The following is a 22,061-nucleotide window of genomic DNA, read 5'->3' as shown; positions in this document are numbered from 1 at the left end:
CCTGGGATTCATTCACCTGGGGCCCTGGGCCCTGGTGGCCCTGGGATTCATTCTTACTGTACAACCCTCTGTTCAGTAGTCCATCACCTTAACCACTAAACTACCATCTTTCTGAACATTCACTCCTCTTCTACGTCTCTGATGTTATCTAGTCGCCCTTTTGCCGTGTTTAATGTGGAATGTTGATTGTGCTTTGCGTTACTTCCTCCCCCTTCAGGTTATCTCTATATAAGTGCTTCTTTTCGCACTCACTCAAGTTCATTCCCACAGCCTGCAGGACCAACACAGGATTAACAAGAAACCCTGAAGCAAGGTGAGCATGATTTATTCTCCCCTCTCTCTCTCTCTCTCTCTCTCTCTCTCTCTCTCTCTCTCTTATTTATCAGTTATATAGAAGTCATGAATGATTTCCTCTTTTAATAATATAAAGCCTTCATACGTCTCTAAAGGCCTAAGAATTATATCTAGTGTTAACTTTTTCTTTGTTTTATGTAGGATGTCATTTTAATTTTACTTTACACTGCACCTTCATTCATTCATTCATTCATTCATTCATTCATTCATTCACAGAAATTAAGTCATGAATAAATAGATTAATTAATTAAAATGGTTTATTAATGATTGTGTTAGTGTTTTAATTATTACTTTGTTAATTTATTCATTTTTATTTTAATGTATTTATATATTACCTGTTATCCTGTTATAATTCATAATATAATGTGAGTTCATATCATGTGGATGTCATAGCCTGTGGTAGTTAAACCCTTAACCTTCAATTGTTCAGCTATATAAAATGAGATATAAAATGTAAGTTATTCTGGATAAGTGTGTCTGCCGAATGTGTGTCTGCCAAATGCTGTAAATGTAAAATGATCAGCCTGATGGATTAGTCGTTGAAATTGAATGAGTTTATATACTCAATAACTCAAAAAAACGAATAGGACTTTAACCTAAAGTTTTAATGGAGAGAAAAGATCAGTTCATCATTAGCGAGAGTAGTTAGCTTCCAGTGTTTTCAGGGATTTAAAAAGTAAAGTACAATTCAGGGTGCAAAGTTTTGCATGGCCAGTGTTTCTGTATAAACTCAGGCGTCTAGGATAGCAAAATGTTTTAAAAACTTGATGAAGTGATTGAACAGGTACATTTTCCCATAAGAGTGCAGTATTTATTTCTCGTGGCGATGTTAACATGTCTAACTGATTATGTTCTTACTAGAAGCATTGCGTGAGTAACATCCCAATACCACTATCAACAAACCTGTATTACAGTCGATCTTCCTTTTTAAAAGCTCACAGGAATGCAGTTTCAGTAATGTTACACCCCGAGGGTTCTTTCAGACGATTTATTTTTTAGCAGAGCAAAAAACAAGAGAATTTGAGCTCTTATGCAAACTGAACGCAGCATGTAAGAGATCGATATAAATATAGAAATATAAACACTGATATTTAATAGTTATTTAACTATAATATTGTATATTTATAATTTGTATTTTAAAAAAAGATAATAAAAATACTAAATCGATACACATTGGATAATAATAATAAAAATAGGATAAATAGGATAAAAAAAATACTAATAGACTAAGAATAGAATTATAATAAATAATAGAAGTTCATTGTACAGGGAAGACAGGGGAAATATGCATGGAAATATATATATATATATATATATATATATATATATATATATATATATATATATATTATATATATATAAAGGATGTGAATACAGATACAGTATGATTCAACAGATATGAATATGATTATATGAAAACAGTATGATTGTTATGAATAGTGAAGTGAAGTGACGTGACATACGGCTAAGTACGGTGACCCATACTCAGAATTTTTTCTCTGCATTTAACCCATCCAAAGTGCACACACACAGCAGTGAACACACACACCGTGAACACACACCCGGAGCAGTGGGCAGCCATTTATGCTGCTCCGCCCGGGGAGCAGTTGGGGGAGTTCGGTGCCTTGCTCAAGGGCACCTCAGTCGTGGCTGGCCCGAGACTCGAACCCACAACCTTAGGGTTAGGAGTCAGACTCTCTAACCATTAGGCCACGACTTCCCCCTGTGCTGGTGTGTGAAATTCTGTGCATAAACAGAAACATGTAGTCTGAAAGCTTTCTTCAAACCTGGGACAGCTGGAGCAGTTTGCTCACGAGGATTGAGCCAAAATACCTTTTGACAGGTGCAGAATAAAAACAGCGATTGCCTCAAAAGGTTGTGCAACAAAATATTATGTCAAGTACCATCATTTTGTCCAGGTCAGATTCATTAGTTCGTTTTTTTATATGTTTGTGTTGAACCACAGTTTAAAAGCAGTCTGATTTTCATTCATCAATTTTCAGATCATTTTTATTTATTATTACTTTTGCCAGTTTCAAGTTATTTCAGTGACCATTGTGGGTTTTTCTTTCTTTAATGGAAGGGTGCCAACAATTTTGTCTGTCCACGTGTGTATATACGATATAATAAAATAATTCAATTCAGTTCAATTCAATTTGATTTGATTTGTATAGCGCTTGGGGGCACGGTGGCTTAGTGGTTAGCACGTTTGCCTCACACCTCCAGGGTTGGGGGTTCGATTCCTGCCTCCACCTTGTGTGTGTGGAGTTTGCATGTTCTCCCCGTGCCTCGGGGGGTTTCCTCCGGGTACTCCGGTTTCCTCCCCCGGTCCAAAGACATGCATGGTAGGTTGATTGGCATCTCTGGAAAATTGTCCGTAGTGTGTGATTGCGTGAGTGAATGAGAGTGTGTGTGTGTGTGTGCCCTGTGATGGGTTGGCACTCCCAACTACCCAAGGTAGTTCGGATAAGTGGTAGAAAATGAGTGAGTGAGTGAGTGAGTGAGTGAGTGTATAGCGCTTTTAACAATGGACGTTGTCTCAAAGCAGTTTTACAGAACATAATAAATATAGTACAAAAAGTTTATTATACAAAGTTCAAGATTAATATTAGACTTATATTTAAATGTGTTTGTATTTATCCCTAATGAGCAAGTCTGAGGTGACTGAGGTGACTGTGGTGAGGAAAAACTTCCTTAGATGGAAGATGAAGAAACCTTGAGAGGAACCAGACTCAAAAGTGAACCTCATCCTCATTTGGGTGACACTGGAGGGTGTGATTATAAATATACAGTCCGGCTATTGTGTATTGATTAAAATAAAATAATCAGTTGAGGTAGTGGGTGTTGTGCAGATGACTGAGGGCGTGTAAGTTCCTCCTTAGTTTCTCTGCGTTGGAGCAGAAGCACTTCCAAGAAAAAAAAGTAACTGAGGTGATCTAAAAGACGATCAGAGGACACAAGAAGGGTTGGAGGAGGTATGAAGGTAATCAGAGAGTACAAAATTGGAAATTATTCCATTTTTCCCATGATTATGATCTCAAAATTCACAAAACCAGACACTGAAAATCTTGCCCTTTAAAGTAAATTACTATATTTTTCATTCTGTCCTAAGGGTATGCAAACTATTTCACTCGTCTCAGTAACTCTCTATTATCATATAAAGTCTCTATTTTGCAGAGAGAAATTCGTGTGAGATGGAGGGTCGAGAGAATCATATCAACATTCACATGATTGACGACGTGGGCCAGAACGGGACGAGTGGACAAACTGTCATCACCAAAGATCCGGTCACACAGCAGCACGGAGCCACCGTGAGCTTCCACAACATTCAGTACAGTGTGACGATGAAAAGTAGGTCCTGTAAGAAGAAGAGCGTGACTAAGGACATCCTGGTCAACCTGAAGTGAGTTTAATCTAATGCTAATCTCATTTAGAACCGATAATAATAATAATAATAATAATAATAATAATAATAATAATAATAAGGGGGCTCGGTGGCTTAGTGGTTAGCACGTTCACCTCACACCTCCAGGGTTGGGGGTTCGATTCCCGCCTCCACCTTGTGTGTGTGGAGTTTACATGTTCTCCCCGTGCCTCGGGGGTTTCCTCCGGGTACTCCGGTTTCCTCCCCCGGTCCAAAGACATGCATGTTAGGTTGATTGGCATCTCTGGAAAAATTGTCCGTAGTGTGTGATTGTGTGAGTGAATGAGAGAGTGTGTGTGTGCCCTGCGATGGGTTGGCACTCCGTCCAGGGTGTATCCTGCCTTGATGCCCGATGACGCCTGAGATAGACACAGGCTCCCCGTGACCCGAGGTAGTTCGGATAAGCGGTAGAAGATGAATGAATGAATGAATAATAATAATAATAATAATAATAATAATAATAATAATAATAATAATAATAATAATAATATGCATGCTATAAAAAATGTTAAAAGACCGAGCATTCATGACACTACACACAATAATGTAAACACAATTGCATGCTCCCATTCCACACCTTCAACAACTCGCTTCTGCCCTCGTTCTGCCCTCGTGCACTGGTTAGGTAACATGTTTACACCACAGTACTGAAGCAAAAATACAAATTCATCTCTGTGTGACTCACATTTGATTAGATCAGCTCCAGTATGATTGGCATTTCTTTAGCTACTACGATAAGATCTTTCAAGAAGAAAGAAGAGGGAACAACTTCAGGACTTATGTACACTGCTAACCGAGTCATTCTGTAGCGCACTAGATACTCCTGTACACTAGATTTTGGAGCACGGCTGTGAGGGATTTGTAATCATTGTAGTGGAAATTTTAAATATCATGGTGCCGGCGGTCTGTGTGTTAAGCCGTCGAGGTCTGGGTCTACAAGAGAGTTAAAACACTGAAGAGAGGAAGATTGTGAATTAGTTTGTGTGTTTGATTTGCATGCTCTGGATTGAGCCTCAATTGCCCACATATTACACGCAACCCAACCTTCTTCTCGTCTCTTTTATCCTTTTTTCTTTGCAGCCTCTCCACTTTTCTAAATGCCTTTCTCTAAAACTGCCTTTTTCTGGAAATCCACAGTCCATCACACCCAATGCGATATGGCGATACAGAACCAGGTCCATAATTAGTTATCATAAATAAATTAGGATGTTGTTCTCCCCGTGCCTCGGGCTTTTCCTCCGGGTACTCCGGTTTCCTCCCCCGGTCCAAAGACATGCATGGTAGGTTGATTGGCATCTCTGGAAAATTGTCCCTAGTGTGTGATTGTGTGAGTGAATGAGAGTGTGTGTGTGCCCTGCGATGGGTTGGCACTCCGTCCAGGGTGTATCCTGCCTTGATGCCCAATGACGCCTGAGATAGGCACAGGCTCCCCGTGACCCGAGGTAGTTCGGATAAGCGGTAGAAGATGAATGAATGAATGAATGAAATTAGGATGTTTACATGCCCTTAAAAATCATCATTCCCATCTTTTCTTCCTTCACCACCCATGTCTGTAACCTCTTTTCTTTTCTTTTTTCTCCTCTCGACAATCAGTCATCAGCTGAACACCTTTATTTCCTCTTTTTACTTTGCTTTTTCCTGCGCAGGTTCCTTTCGCTGTGCTCGTTAGCATGCAGCGGCGGCTTTCCTCAAAGCTCGCTTAAAGTAGTTTAACATGATTAAAGCATACGTGTTGCAGCACACAGTCAGTTCCCAGAACTGTTCTTGTAACTTTACCGGTTCCCAGAACCGTTGGCCAGAATACAAGCTTAAATTCTTTGAAGCAGATTGTCTGAAGATGGAAAGATTGAAAGTGCGTTTTTTTACATGTAGATCAAAACTGCCAGCACATCATTCAGCCACAAGAGCATTAGTGAGGTGAGGTGAGGTTTTAGGGAAGTGGTGGCTCAAGTGGTTAAGGCTGTTGGTTGTTGTTCAGAAGGTTGGGGTTCAAGCCCCAGTGCTGCCAAGCTGCCACTGTTGGAAAATTGCTCCTGTGCTCTGATCCCAACCTCCTCAATTGGGATATGTAAAGAAATGTATTCCACTGTAATGTATATGTGGTGATAATAAAGGCTTCTATGCCCTAATTTTTCTTCTTCTTCTTCTATATATTGATATCAGGGGTGTTCAGTGGGGTTGAGGTCAGGGATCTGTGGAAAACACTTGACTTCTTCTACTTTAAGCCTTTTAGTTCCTGTGAAATTAAATCGTAAAGCTATAGCATTCAAAGACAATTGCGTGGCAACAGTTTGCAGAAGAACCACATGGTCATGGTGTCTCATATGTATTCAGTCACCCAATGTGGAATCAGGGACAAACTCAGCACCATTAGAGTAAAAAAAAAGTGTTCCTGGTACTACAGCAATTTCCTTTAAAAATCGTTAATAATGTTGATCTGTTTCTCCACAGCGGAATTATGAAACCTGGTTTAAATGCCATTTTAGGTCCAACAGGAAGTGGCAAATCTTCGTAAGTCCCAATATGAATCTCTCTTTCCGATTCAACCGAGTTGACTTGCTTAGGATAAAAGAAAACGAATTTTCCTAGTACTGATTTATTCTTTATTCCAACTTAGATCACAATCTTTGGCAATTTAGACACAGTTGAAGGCGAACATTTACCTCCCCACACTTTTTAATTAGGTTATACGAGGAAAGGGTATATGTAACTTTATTTTATCTCTACAAGAATGAATTGCAGTTATAAAGGTAAAACATGGTCTTAAGGGTTATGAAATATACCCTTATGAAAAAATATGTAAAAATTTGTACTTTTTCAGGTGTTGATACAGTATCTTGACCATTTGTCTTCTTAAACGTCTTAAATCTATACAAACCTTTGTAGTGGAATGTATATGTGTATGGATTTGATACGTAGTGTATGTGTCGATCATGTCTGTTTTGTCATTGTCAGGTTTTTGGATGTGCTCGCAGCGAGAAAGGACCCCTCAGGTCTCTCTGGTGAAGTACTGATCGATGGAGCGACACAGCCATCCAATTTCAAATGTCTCTCAGGCTACGTTGTACAGGTTCAATAAAACACGATCGCTTCACTGGAAAAACAGGAAATTAAGAGAAAACAGCCTAAATGGAGTTGAATTTATCATAGAAAATTTCTCAATAAAGTTGTTCTGAGCCTATTACAACTTATTTAAATTGAATTACTAATAAATCTAGAAATGGTCTATATATATATATATATATATATATATATATATATATATATCGTTAGACTATTTTTACTTTCTTTCTAAAAAATAACTGCTTAAAAAAATAAGCAGCATAAAATTAATATCTAGAAATTACATTTTTTTTTGTATTTGTTTATTTTTTTAATCACTACCAAAGCTCAGCAAATAATTGAACAGATAAGACAGATTAAAATGAACTAACATAATAAAAATGGTATAACAAAATAAGTGAATAAAATATTAATAAAGAATAAAACAATGTTATATTTAATAAGAAATTAATCTCACATTAACATCGGCATGGTGTTATGAAGTAACAGCACTTCCCACTAACGTCACATCCCGAAGTGTTTTATTCCTCTTATAGCACAGCAATTTGTCAATGCTCACAATGTTGTATTCATTTTCTAGTTATGTTTATTGCTGTGAGGGGGCACGGTGGCTTAGTGGTTAGCACGTTCGCCTCACACCTCCAGGGTTTGGGGTTCGATTCCCGCCTCCGCCTTGTGTGTGTGGAGTTTGCATGTTCTCCCCGTGCCTCGGGGGTTTCCTCCGGGTACTCCGGTTTCCTCCCCCGGTCCAAAGACATGCATGGTAGGTTGATTGGCATCTCTGGAAAATTGTCCGTAGTGTGTGATTGCGTGAGTGAATGAGAGTGTGTGTGTGTGTGCCCTGTGATGGGTTGGCACTCCGTCCAGGGTGTATCCTGCCTTGATGCCCGATGACGCCTGAGATAGGCACAGGCTCCCCGTGACCCGAGGTAGTTCGGATAAGCGGTAGAAAGTGAATGAGTTTATTGCTGTTGAAAGTCCACAAAACAAATTAATTCATGTTATTCACTTACATTACAGTATATAAATTATAATCACTTCTTTACTTTCTTCTTTCTCGTCATGCTTTTTACTGAGGAAATGCAGTGCACTTTCCCTTGTTAGTGGCAACTATAGAAACAACAGACTTATGACTTTATGAAGCACCATGGTCCTGATAGAAAGCTGTTTCGTTTCACATACAGCTGATACTACAGTCAGAGTTAGTCCATAACTTTTGACCAATCAGATTCCAGAACTTAACAGCACCATTGTTAAATGTCTTTGAGCTGCTGTTGCGTCGGTCGGCTTTGTGGTCCGGTCTTCATCAGTGATCATTTGACTTCGGCAGTAAAGAATTAGTGTTGGGTCTGTTGTGAACTTGGAAATGACACCGACCCGTTATTTCCTCAGGAGCTCTTGGTTGTTTAATTCCACTCAACTACAAACTGTTGTAGAAATGACATTATTTACATTGACATTATTTCCTGTCCAGTGTCACCCAAATGATGATGAGGTTCACTTCTGAGTCTGGTTCCTCTCAAGGTTTCTTCCTCATATCATATCAGGGAGATTTTCCTCACCACCGTCACCTCAGGCTTGATCATTAGTGATTGATGTTAGAGATAAATAGTAACTTAATTTTATATTTTAAACTTTAAAACCATACTTATGTGAAGCTGCTTTGATACAATGTGAATTGTAAAAAGTGCTTTACAAATAAAATAAATACATTCATTCATCTTCTACCGCTTATCCGACCTACCTCGGGTCACGGGGAGCCTGTGCCTATCTCAGGCGTCATCGGGCATCAAGGCAGGATACACCCTGGATGGAGTGCCAACCCATCACAGGGCACACACACACTCTCATTCACTCACACAATCACACACTACGGACAATTTTCCAGAGATGCCAATCAACCTACCATGCATGTCTTTGGACCGGGGGAGGAAACCGGAGTACCCGGAGGAAACCCCCGAGGCACGGGGAGAACACGTAAACTCCACACACACAAGGCGGAGGCGGGAATCGAACCCCAAACCCTGGAGGTGTGAGGCGAACGTGCTAACCACTAAGCCACCGTGCCACCCCAACCAATAATTAAAACAACAATAAACAAATACTATGTATATAAGGTATTTTCACTCTGAGGAATATTTTTGCAGTATTTTGAGGATGAGTTTTACTCTCACTGTGGTGATTGTGTGGACAGGATGACGTGGTGATGGGAACTCTGACCGTACGGGAGAATCTGCGCTTCTCGGCTGCGCTCCGTCTTTCATCCTCTGTAAAACAGAAGGAAAAGGAAGCCAGAGTTAATCGTCTCATTTCAGAACTAGGCCTCAGTAAAGTGGCAGACAGAAGGGTACTTAAACACACGCAAACACACACATGCACTGTACATGCAACGGAAATGTACGTGTAGAGTAGTATGTGAGTAAATGAGGATAATTGATTGATTTTTTTAATGTTTGTACGTTTAATCTGTACAAAATCTCAGTCACCCATACAGTATACTTGGAAATTTAAGCTTATGTATAGTCATTCTTTCTTCTTCTTTTGTGTAATATTGTGAATTATTGTGCATGTAAAATCTAGTCCTTCCTGTTACTCTTCTGTTGTGATATTTGTGAAACAAAACTTGTTTAAATGTGGAGGTGTGACAAAAAGTCTCTAAAAAATGACTTCTAACATCTGGATAATTCTTACACTGATACTTACCTTAGGTCATAAATCCCATGCCTTAGCAGTCTTTGATGTAGCAGAGATGATTGTTTTACTGCAGAACGGCAAATTATCAATCCATGTAGCTGTATAAATACGACTTACCCAGCATGCATTGTGATTTACAAGCATCATGTTTTTTGTTTCAGGTGGGCACTCAGCTGATTCGTGGCATCTCCGGAGGCGAACGAAAGAGGACCAGCATTGGCATGGAGATGATTATAGACCCCTCTGTCCTCTTTCTGGATGAACCCACCACAGGCCTGGATGCTAGCACCGCCAACTCGGTTCTACTGCTGCTCAAACGGTCAGAGGCCGTGATGCTACTCCTTACTTTCACAGTAACTCTACATTCTCTGATTGTTTTTTAATTTGTTACCACAACACTGGTTAGCACGTTCGCCTCACACCTCCAGGGTTGGGGGTTTGATTCCCACCTCCGCCTTGTGTGTGTGGAGTTTGCATGTTCTCCCCGTGCCTCGGGGTTTCCTCCGGGTACTCCGGTTTCCTCCCCCGGTCCAAAGACATGCATGGTAGGTTGATTGGCATCTCTGGAAAATTATCCATAGTGTGTGATTGTGTGAGTGAATGAGATTGTGTGTGTGCCCTGCGATGGGTTGGCACTCCGTCCAGGGTGTATCCTGCCTTGATGCCCGATGACGCCTGAGATAGGCACAGGCTCCCCGTGACCCGAGATAGCTCGGATAAGCGGTAGAAAATGAGTGAGTGAATGAGTACCACAACACTAAATAATTCCCTATTTTGATATTTTCTGAGACATGCTGTTATAGAACAATAATCACAGTATTCTGGCTACATTGGATAATTTATACTTAATTGTGTTGTTTGAATAGCTATGCATGTAGCTGTTATGTTTTCCTGTCTTCAGAATGGCCAATAATGGACGTACCATTATAATGTCCATCCATCAGCCACGCTACTCCATCTACCAGCTCTTTGACAACCTCACACTGCTGGTTAACGGCAAACAAGTCTACCACGGACTGACCCACAATGCACTAGACTACTTCGCCAACATTGGTATGTTTAGAAATATACACACCTACAAAACACACATGAAGTAAATAAACTAATATTGGGGGCCTTCATTTAACTTCATTATCATTATCAACGAGAGCAAGATGATAATCAAGATCATAACTATGTGGCAGCCTGGAAAAAACATTCACATATTGAAACTATGTTGAGTTCATATAAGCTTTACTGATTTGAAATAGAAAATAACTGCATTTAAAGTTGCATTATGAACTTTATTATTATTTCATTCAAGATGAGCTATCTAATTGTTAAGTAGATTTCTAAAGACCTGCTCCCAAGATCTACAGAGGCCTGTAGAGTTTCTATAATGCTTCTATAATATGATCTACCAGCACTGCTCGACTGGTTCCACCATCTCTCAGGGTAAGAGGCAAGTATACTACAAGACTCTTCTCTGTACTGCCACCAAGGTGGTGGAATGAACTTCCCCTAGAGGTCCGGACAGCTGAGTCACTGGATATTTTCAAGGCGGTTGAAGACCTACTTATTCAGGAAACACTTCAACTAGAACTTCTTTCCTTATCTTTTGCATTAAAAAAAAAACAAAAAAACAAAAAACACACCTTTGACACTTTTTCATTGTAACTTTGAACAAATGTTTTAAACTCATGGTATCTTAAGTATGTAACTTAGTGATCCAGCATTAATGTATTCAATGCTAGAGATTTAAGCACTTATGTACATCACTCTGGATAAGGGCGTCTGCCAAATGCTGTAAATGTAAATGTAAATAATGCAAAGACCATCCAAACACAAAGATTTCTGACCAGAAGTTAGTTCCTCAAATGGGTTTCTCAAACATTATAATATTGTCCTGAGGTTACTTTATGGTCCGGACTTCATCAACGATCACGTGAAGACTCAATAGTGTTGGTGAACTCGGAAACTGTGCTGACATGTTAGTTAGTTAGTTCCTCAGGAGCTCCTGGTCGCTTCTTTCCACTCAATTACAAACTGTTGTAGAATGGAGATTATTTACATTTACATTATTTACTATCCAGTTTCACCCGAATGAGGATGAGGTTCCTTTCTGAGTCTGTGTTCCTCTCAAGGTTTCTTCCTCATATCATCTCATATCACCTCACCACTGTTGCCTCTGGCTTGCTCATTAGGGAGAGATGTTAGAGATATACGGTAACTTCATTTTAAATGCTAAACTTTAAGGTTTTTTATTCTGTTTCTATACTTATGTTGTCACGATCAGCGCATTAGCAGTCATTCTGAGCGTTTCCATTCTGTCATAGTTCCGGTTTGACTTAGTTTCTGTGTTTTGATTCTCTGATTGTTTGCTGCCTGCCCTGACCTCCTGCCTGTCCTTTCGTTTGTTTGCCGTGTTTGACCCTGCCTGTCTGTTTTCGAGTTCTGAATAAACGCTGCAAATGGATCACCAGCCTTACTACTTACTCCTCGTTACATATGTAAAGCTAATCTGACACAATGTGAATTGTTAAAAGCGCTATGCAGATAAATTTAATTGAATTGGAGCTATAATTAAACCGTTATTTTTTATGTTCTACAGAATTATGAGGTGATTTGTATATATAGAAAAAATCGCCTATTGTACCATTCTGACTGACAATCAGCGCTGACAATTTACAGCCAGTTTACATCCTTTTCTACTTTAAAACAAATGATTTTCTGACTATAGTGAAAGATGTTGGGTGATACAATGATGTTTATAATTCCCTTGGACTCTAACAAGTTTCTAATATTTGCTTTTGATATTGTGTTCCAGGTTATGAATGTGAAGCCCATAACAACCCAGCGGATTTTTTCCTGGATGTTATCAACGGAGACTCTGTTGCTGCAACTATGGCCAAGCTGCAGAGTGCAGAAGGTGTCATTTTCATTTCTTTACAGATTCTTTTTCCCAGTGTGAACTTGCAACTGTGAAAAAAAACACACTATTTAGTAGCTTGTTTAGGGAAAAACATCATGGGTTTGAATCACAGACAGTATAAAGCCCATGACATCTTGAATCATAGCCAGATTTCCCTGTGGTCTACCAGCACCATTTTGAGTTTTACACTTTTTATTACTTTAATGTCAGGTTTTGGAATCCTTGGGAACACACAAAGGCAAAATAAATCCAAAATTCTTGAATAATTAGATTAGTGGTTACTGTGAAAATCTTTTTTATGCCTTTCATAATTAAGCCTCTTGTAATTTGTGACTTTTTATAGGCCTCTGAAATATCTATTAACTCGCTGACTTCACTTAGTGAACTTACTGATCACCATTGCTCTCAATGACCAATAAATGACCACCACTGTTTATAATGACTAGTCAGGGATTCCCATTTTTTCCCCCCAGACCACCACTGTTTCCAGTGACTAGTCAATGATTCCCATTTTTCCCAGTTCTAATATTCTGTGTATAAGTAAAATTAGTTTGTTGTGCTATGGGAAATGTGTGTCATTATTGCTTGTTATTCATTGCTAATCTGATGCCTCTATTGTATTATATGCTCTCTACAACGTCTTCTAACAATTTTCCTTCTTCATGCTACACATTTTAAGATTGAAATGAGTATTCAAATCCATCATCAGGATGTTTAGCAGTTTTGAAGAATGCCTTGGTTATTTTGTCACGAAACTAATTGCTATTTAAAGTTTTTTTGCATTTTGATTTCTCATTTCATTTATTTCATTTCATTTATTTCCTATCTTTAATTTTTTTTAATAAATACGACCCTCTTAGACAGTCGGGTTGCATTACTGATGCATTTAGTAGACATGCAGTCCTGTATGATCCTGTGATACAGATATAGAGTTTGAAGAGTCTGGAGGCACAAGGCAGAGCATTGAAGAGCGTCTGGTGGAGGAATACAGGAAAAGCAAAGATGCTCAGGAAACCAAGGGTGAACTGGAGCGTATCATGAGGGGTAAAGAATACAGCACCAAACCCAAGTCCCGCACCATCACCTACAACTGCGGTTTCTTCCACCAGCTAAATTGGGTTGTGAAGAGAACTTTCCGGAACCTGATGTTGAACCCTCAGACCTCCATTGCACAGGTTTGGACATTCATAATGTGGTTAATTGCTAAAAGTAGGTTAATGATGTTGCACACTTTGGGCCTTATTCAGGGGTGTGCAAAAAAAATCAAAGAGAGAAAAGATGGCCTGAAAAAGGACATAATGTTTCAAACATGTAACATAAAAGCTAGAAATCGTTTAAAATTAAAAGAAAATAATCAATCACGATGATGTATGATTAAGAAGATAAATTGAACATCTAATAGAACTCGTATAATGATAATACGTATATTGTTGTATGAATAGAGCTAGTTGTTAATCTCATATTAATCAATGCATCCTCAGCTTTATTTCAATACTGATGCTTTAGGCTTTTTAGTTATCCTTAAGTCATATTTTTATTTTGGAAAATCTATTTTCAAAAATGTAGAAATTTATGTTCTATCTTTCACTTTTTTTTAAGGTACTTTTTTGCCTCCTATGTTTTTATTAAAACGTTTAACTATAAATCAATTCATAAACATTATGATCAGGCCTAACACTATCAATATTACAATCTTGACCACAGGTTAATTTGTTTCGGTCCAAACTTTATCTATCATCTTCTGAAAATAAACAGGTGACATTTATTACATATCCTCTTTGGCATCTTAAATCCATTCTTTTCCCGCCTGTTCAAATCCACATTCCCTTTTCTTCCTTACAGGGACATTACATACTCATTAACCACCAAATGCACCACAGAAACCTCACATTAAGAATTATTAACACTTAAACAGTCCCAGCTAATTGAGGCTAATACCCAAGGCTACGGAGCCAGCTAAGCTAAGCGGATTGTTTCTTTCTTGCCTAAAGTGATATAATATGTGCTAGAGGGAGGCATAAAAGCTGGAGCAAAGCGAGACAGAGCTGACCCGCATATCACCTGACTGTGTCACTTCCATTTGCAGAGAAGAATGCATTTTTGGTCCTATTTGCCCAATTAGCTCAGCTATTCACAGAGGGAATGCCTTTGTGCCACCTAGTCACCTGTCAGCATCTATACTTATTCAGGAGATTATTGCTCCAAACTCAGGAGGTCTCTCAGCCTTATTCACACACTGTCATTTTAAATGCTAGTCCTAATGTGTGGGGTTTCGTGGACTGACACTGAGTATAACTACATGAAGTATTTCACCCCGTTTCACCCTAAAACTACTCCAACAAGTTTCTATTAAAATTGAAATGCCTGATTAGAGTTGAACTGTCAGGTTTTTACTTTGATCCTGTCCACACCCAACAGTTGGCAGTCACCATCTTCTTGGCACTTATTGTTGGCGCCATTTTCTTCGGAGCAAAAAACGACCCGAGCGGCATTCAGAACAGGTACGTAAGGTCACAATGACACCTGCAATCATCCTCACTCACTATACTGGTGTCCTTAGGTGAGGGGAATTCCAAGATGATGAAGATTCTAAGAGGCCAGAGTAAACTGGAAGCCCAAGAAGAACATACTGAATAAAGATTGTACAGAGAAAATTATCCATAGCATGTGCTCAAAATTTCTTACTGACACCTGACACTTTAATCCTTAAGTACCTGGTTACACCGTAAGTTGCAAAAATGGCATTAGAATATTATGTTGGATTTGAAAACCTAGCAAGACTGGAATGTCTAGGATATATAGAGAGCACAAATGGTATATGCCACCAATTCATACCCAGGTAACTTTTTTCTATTAAAGTTCACACTCACATTTATGGCATTTGGCAGATGCCTTTATCCAGAGAGACTTAGAGAAGTGCCATCATTGAATACATCCTCCATCATCCTGATACACGGACAAACAAACACCATCAGTCTAATTTTCGTGACTTTATCTGGGAGAAAATGTACACAGACACTACATGTATTTTTGTTTTTAAGTGCTGATTTAAATACCTAAGGGGTAAGACTTTAGACGTCGTTTGAAGTCTGCCGGTGACTCGGCTGTTCAGACATTTAGGGAAAGTTCATTCCATCGTGTAGATACCAGAAAGGAGAAGAGATCTGATGTATGCCTTCCTTGTACCTGAGAGATTGTGGGATTAATTGTGCAGTGCTAGAGGATCTTTGCATAACAAATTGCAGCATTTCCATATATACCCATATATACTCCTTATAACCAAGTAGGAAGGGTACAACTTAAGTCTTTATAAGTGTAGTAAAAGACAACAAGACATGTGCCCTAGCCCATGAACCACAGTGAACTTACCCAGCTGTAATGACATATTGTAGTGAACGATCCAGCATTGGTATCCTTCATGCTGTGGAGCCAATACAGGTATAAAGGTCATCATGGTGCTATCTCATGCACATTCTCATGGTGCTATGCGTCCAGTTTCAGACATCGCTTGGATGCTAAGAGTCTCTGGCGAAGGTCACGCTCCAGCATCATGGAGCGGAAGCACCTCCAGTGTCCAGAGTGCACCTCTGCCAGGTAATCCAGCTGGTACTCGGGTGGTAGAATGCAAGCTCCTGGCTGGTTTTCTTCCATCAGGAGGTTTTGTATTAGAATCTCCCAAACACAAGCTGGGTCAGTGCCCTCAAACATATTCAGGTATCATCTTGAGGTGTTATTCTGGCATGGGAGAAGGAGCTTAACAAATTGCCTTCAGGCAAGGTAGAAGAGACATTTCTGGGAGTCTCAATCCGCAGCCTGCTTGTTCATTATTCAGATGAATGTCTTGATGTCTTGATGTTACTGCTGCAGTTGAATGAGAGCCTAACGTTGATTCTCCTGCATTAGGTGTTCGAAATAACAAAATGCAGTGTAATAAACTATAGGTCTCTTTAGATTTTATACGCCAGACAACCTAAAAGACAACTCAAGCACCTTATCATTTGTCATTGATGATGATGATGGACCTTGTGAAGACTCTAGCCTTTTATATTTTACATTTGTTTTATATCTTGTGTTCAATCTACCAACATAAATAAATGCATGACCTATTAATAAGATACATAAGATACATATCTGTGTAATTATGTCAGGTTTTGCTTTCAGGTTCGGAGCTTTGTTCTTCATTATAACCAATCAGTGTTTCAGCACACTGTCAGCTGCTGAGCTTTTCATCACAGAGAGGAAGCTCTTTATGTGAGTGTGACATTCAGCACACCTTCGCTGTACATTTCTGGATCTGTGCTTTTCATGTTTCATGAGATACTATCATGGATCATGTATTTGAGATACTACAATCCTGCCATTCTTCCATTTTTTTCCTTCAGACATGAATACACCAGCGGCTACTACGGAGTGTCTGTATACTTCCTGTCAAAGATACTGTCTGACGTAATCACTCTACGCACCATTCCTGCCATAGTCTTCACCTGTATTGTCTACTTCATGATTGGTGAGAAATAGTGCTGATGCAAGAGTGTGTTAGATTTTAATGCATAAAAAAAAAATGCCTGACCCGTATTACTGAATGTTTTCTCACAGCAGCACTTTGTGTGTGTGTGTATGTGTGTGTGGTGTGTGTGTGTGTGTGTGCGCCTGTGTGTGTGTGTGTGTGTGTGTGTATGGGTGTGTGTGTGTGTGGTGTGTGTGTGTGTGTGTGTGTGTGTGTGTGTGTATATGTGTGGTGTGTGTGTATGTGTGTGTGTGTGTGTGTGTGTGTGTGTGGTGTGTATGGTGTGTGTGTGCGTGGTGTGTGTGTGTGTGTGTGTGTGTGTGTGTTTGGTGTGTGTGGTGTGTGTGTGTGTGTGTTTGGTGTGTGTGTGGTGTGTGTGTGTTTGGTGTGTGTGGTATGTGTGTTGTGTGTGTGTTTGGTGTGTGTGGTGTGTGTGTGTGTGTGTGTGTGTGTGTGTGTGTGTGTGTTTGGTGGGTGTGGTATGTGTGTTGTGTGTGTGTGTGTGTGTGTGTGTGTGTGTGTGGTGTGTGTGTGTGTTTGGTGTGTGTGGTGTGTGTGTGTTTGGTGTGTGTGGTGTGTGTGGTGTGTGTGGTGTGTGTGTGTGTTTGGTGTGTGTGGTGTGTGTGTGTGTTTGGTGTGTGTGGTGTATGGTGTGTGTGTGTGTGTGTGTGTGTGGTGTGTGTGTATATGTGTGTTGTGTGTGTGTGTGTGTGTGTGTGTGTGTGTGTGTGTGTGTGTGTGTGTGTGTGTGTAGGTTTTAAGCCCACCCCAGCAGCATTCTTCATATTCATGTTTACAGTGATTCTAGTGGCATACACAGCCACAGCGATGACCATGGCTATCTCTGTTGGTCAGTCTGTTGTATCCGTGGCAAACATTCTCATGACCATTGCCTTTGTCTTTATGATGGTAAGTTAAAAATGTTCAACCAACAAAAAGGCAGCAGTTTGTCAGTTATTTAGTTTCTCTACGTACACACGTATTACTGAGGCCAGACTAATCAAACCTACTAATCAAACCTCCTACTTTACTCACCTACCTAATCCTTTTAGTTGCCATGTTTAATCAATCTTTTATGCATGTCTTACATGACTAAGGGCTTTTCACACACCATAGTGTAACTTTGTAAGTTGTTTTTTGAAGATCTTCTCTGGTCTGCTGGTGAATCTGGAAAGTGTCATGGTCTGGCTCGCCTGGCTTAAGTACTTGAGCATCCCACATTACGGACTTACGGTAAGAGTCATTCTCACATGCACAAAGAACAAGACATACAGAGTTAATCAGTGTATCATATTTACCTTCACTGCCTCACGCTGACACCAGACCTTCTGTCTCAGATGCTCAGCCCACGGGATTCAGAGTGAATTATATCTATCCTACACTTTTCTGGCCACAAGCTTCAGAATGTTGAAGGCTGCAATCTGATTGGCTGTTCTTACTTCCACCTCTGTGTGCTAGTGGGATGTGGTAGCTCAGTGGTTAAGGTGTTCGACTTCTGATTCGGAAGGTCATCGGTTCGAATCCCATTTCCACAAAGTTGCCACTGCAGGGCCCCTGAGCAAGGCCCTTAACCCTCAATTGCTCAGGTGTATAAACTGAAAAAAAAATATATATGTATATACTGTATATATAAGTCACTTTGCATAAGAGTGTCTGCTAAATTCTGTAAATGTAAATGTTTCTAGTACAAAATAAAATATTTTTTGCACAACATGACAATAGGCAGGCAACAAGAAAATACAAATACAAGTTACATTAAAGGTCTGGGTTGTTTTGTCAGACTTTTGAGAGATTAGCTAAGATATTCCACATTCACTGATTCCTTTGTGAAATATATTTATTTACCATCAAGTAGCTTCAGTATAATTTGAAGCAGGGAAAAAGAAAAGGAAGAAGGAATTAAAATTTTTCACACAGGTTGAAGTAAGAAAATATAAACCCTTATTTTTTATGTAAAGGTGTACTTTACTTCTAACATAGTACTTTACTTCTATTTATTTTTGATTTATTTATTATTTTGGAAAGCGTTTGTGGGTGGTCACCAACCACGTCAGTCAAACTGCATCTTTCTGTAAAAGTCGGACACGTTTTTTTTGTGAACCTTCACGTTAAGATGATGATGCAATGTGATGATTTATTTATTTTTTTTAACAGGCTTTAGAGATCACTGAGTTTGTGGGACTGAATTTCTGTGAGAATCTTTCTGATGATCAAATATCCAACACCACTCAGGGAATCATGTATGTAAAGTTCACATATACACACACACACACACACACACACAAACACACACTCACACACACACTAGGCACACTTAAAGCACAATACTCAGTTTCCATATGACATGGCCTTTAAAATTAAAGCCTTTGGCTGAGATATTTCAGCTCCTTCAAATCTCGACATAAACTTTCACATCCACCAGGAGCATCACCTTATTTTATTATTTGTCAATAGTTTGTGCATCCAGAAGAATACAACTTTATGATTAGATTGTTGCTCAGCTGGTCTTGAGGTCCCTTTTTTATCCTACATCCCAGGATAAAGTTTTCATGTCAGATTAATTAACACTTTTATCGTATTTTAGTAAAACATATCCCTTCTCACACTCAGTGTATAATTCTAATTACATTTCTAGAAATCATTATATAATTCTTTTTGTGACATAAATTAAAAGCAGCACTGTCTGGAATTCATGGAATCTTCTTCATCCTTTATCCCATTCATTCATTCCTTCATTCATTTTCTACCGCTTATCCGAACTACCTCGGGTCACGGCCTATCTCAGGCGTCATCGGGCATCAAGGCAGGATACACCCTGGACGGAGTGCCAACCCATCGCAGGACACACACACAATCTCATTCACTCACACAATCACACACTATGGACAATTTTCCAGAGATGCCAATCAACCTACCATGCATGTCTTTGGACCGGGGGAGGAAACCGGAGTACCCGGAGGAAACTCCCGAGGCACGGAGAGAACATTCTCCACACACACAAGGCAGAGGTGGGAATCGAACCCCCAACCCTGGAGGTGTGAGGCGAACGTGCTAACCACTAAGCCACCGTGCCACCCTTCCTTTATCCCAATTCCAGTCTATTTAAAACTACTCTAGCACATTCTTACCCCTAATGAAATAACTGGAAACTTATACTGCTTCTATATTATGCACATTTTTTTACATCGTCCTTCATAAAAATGTCATTTTGTTCTCACAGCTGCACAGGTGAGCAACATCTCCAAGGCCAAGGAATTGACTACTCAACATGGGGATTATGGCAGAACCACATGGCCCTGATAATTATGACCATCATATTCCTCCTCATCGCCTACATCAAGCTCAGGTTCATGCGCAAATTCTCCTGAGCGCTAAGACGGTTGGTCCTTCGACTTGTCTTTACTGCAGAGTCGCCACCTTCTTTTCTATTCAGCTTCATTTCCAGAATATTCCCACATTGCTACCTACAGATTGGTTCTGCATTTGGTCAAACTGTGTAGATGTATTTTTTGTGTAGATTCTAAATAATGTTTTAGTCCAATTAACAGATTGTAAATAGTGATATAGTGGAATATTTGATCATATTTTATTTTATCAACAGAAATACATTTAGATAAAACATCGCTTAATATTCACATGAAATATTTCCTCAAACTGAACCTCAAATTTGTGTTTATTCCTGATTTTTGTGTTTCCTCAGTGTTTTGAAATTAGTGAATTTTACTTCAGGTTCCATTTTTAACACAGTCTGAGACACTTCTCTGTCGATAATAACAATAATATCCGCTGTAACTCTCTTTAATCGTAGACCCAGATATAAGCATTCATTCATTCATTTTCTACCGCTTATCCGAACTACCTCGGGTCACGGGGAGCCTGTGCCTATCTCAGGCGTCATCGGGCATCAAGGCAGGATACACCCTGGACGGAGTGCCAACCCATCGCAAGGGGCACACATACACTCTCATTCACTCACACAATCACACACTATGGACAATTTTCCAGAGATGCCAATCAACCTACCATGCATGTCTTTGGACCGGGGGAGGAAACCGGAGTACCCGGAGGAAACCCCCGAGGCACGGGGAGAACATGCAAACTCCACACACACAAGGTGGAGGCGGGAATCGAACCCCCAACCCTGGAGGTGTAAGGCGAACATGTTAACCACTAAGCCACCGTGACCCCCTCCAGATATAAGCAAACGATTATTATTAACTATTACAGTTTTAGGATTTTTTTAAATTTTTTATTAAAGTGGTGATTCTGGCACACAAAACTCATCGATTCAGTATTAAACTCTGCTCGAGCTCACATATGAAAATCACACAGTTTAATAATTTTATATTTACGTTCATGTTTTACACACTATATTCTCATGACTCAAATATTTCACGTGAGCATGGTCTAGACTAAACCGGTTCAATCCTGCACTTCAAAGCAGACCGATCTGTTTCGTTGTGGCTCAACGCCTCACTACACATCAGTCGCACAGGAGATCAGCCTCATACATACATTTCATCAGGAATAGCTGCGCAAACCTGCGTGTCTAATGTGTCCTGATCCAACACTAATCCAATCAGCTGAGGTGATCGCTGACCCTTGTTGATCTCAAATCCAAGCTCATTATCTGCACTGATTTATTTGACTGTCTACACTGTTATAAGTGTGTGCAGTAGGTACATCATGGATTAGTCACTGTTGTGAGGAAAATAAAACAGTAATGCTGACGGTAAAGAAAGTGGCAAAAAAAAACATGTCCTGAGATGGAAGCTGTGGTGTTTTGGTGCTCCGCCTTGACAAATACGAATGCATTTTTATACTCGTTAGTTCTTTTCTTTCTCTCTTTTGTTTGTCACTTGCGTAAGAAAATAGACGTGAGAATGACTGGAGATCCCAGTCACGGCTGTAGACATCATTCATCTTCTACCGCTTATCCGAACTACCTCGGGTCACGGGGAGCCTGTGCCTATCTCAGGCGTCATCAGGCATCAAGGCAGGATACACCCTGGACGGAGTGCCAACCCATCGCAGGGCACACACACACACACACTCTCATTCACTCACGCACTCGGGACAATTTTCCAGAGATGCCAATCAACCTACCA

General features: G+C 39.8%; 1 protein-coding gene across 2 annotated transcripts; it reads left to right on the top strand.

Annotated features, from left to right (window-relative positions):
• The first annotated feature begins 264 nt into the window (after positions 1-264).
• Positions 265-20,494, top strand: abcg2d (ATP-binding cassette, sub-family G (WHITE), member 2d). 2 transcript variants are annotated; one of them, XM_060873059.1, is made up of 16 exons: positions 265-313; positions 3,532-3,757; positions 6,230-6,289; positions 6,734-6,848; positions 9,036-9,188; positions 9,697-9,854; positions 10,437-10,588; positions 12,342-12,443; positions 13,371-13,621; positions 14,865-14,947; positions 16,608-16,697; positions 16,829-16,953; positions 17,708-17,862; positions 18,097-18,186; positions 19,108-19,193; positions 20,174-20,494. In XM_060873059.1, exons 2-16 carry the CDS (start codon positions 3,549-3,551, stop codon positions 20,319-20,321), a joined length of 1,977 nt encoding a protein of 658 aa, XP_060729042.1. In that variant the 5' UTR covers positions 265-313; positions 3,532-3,548; the 3' UTR covers positions 20,322-20,494. The 2 variants fall into 2 exon arrangements, with proteins under 2 accessions (XP_060729042.1, XP_060729043.1); XM_060873060.1 differs by lacking the exon at positions 18,097-18,186.
• Positions 20,495-22,061: the final 1,567 nt, after the last annotated feature.

Source organism: Tachysurus vachellii, chromosome 6, assembly GCF_030014155.1.
Source record: "Tachysurus vachellii isolate PV-2020 chromosome 6, HZAU_Pvac_v1, whole genome shotgun sequence".
NCBI classification, from domain to species: Eukaryota; Metazoa; Chordata; class Actinopteri; order Siluriformes; family Bagridae; genus Tachysurus; species Tachysurus vachellii.
The sequence above is the reverse complement of the archived record's forward strand: the minus strand, read 5'-3'. Positions and strand labels throughout refer to the sequence as shown.

Bases quoted from the DNA above. Each gene is read 5' to 3' on its own strand.
- abcg2d (XM_060873059.1), top strand. From the start codon at position 3,549: ATGGAGGGTCGAGAGAATCATATCAACATTCACATGATTGACGACGTG. The intron at 9,189-9,696 runs GTACTTAAACAC...TTTTTGTTTCAG, and splicing joins GTAAAGTGGCAGACAGAAGG to GTGGGCACTCAGCTGATTCG. The intron at 13,622-14,864 runs GTTTGGACATTC...CACACCCAACAG, and splicing joins CTCAGACCTCCATTGCACAG to TTGGCAGTCACCATCTTCTT.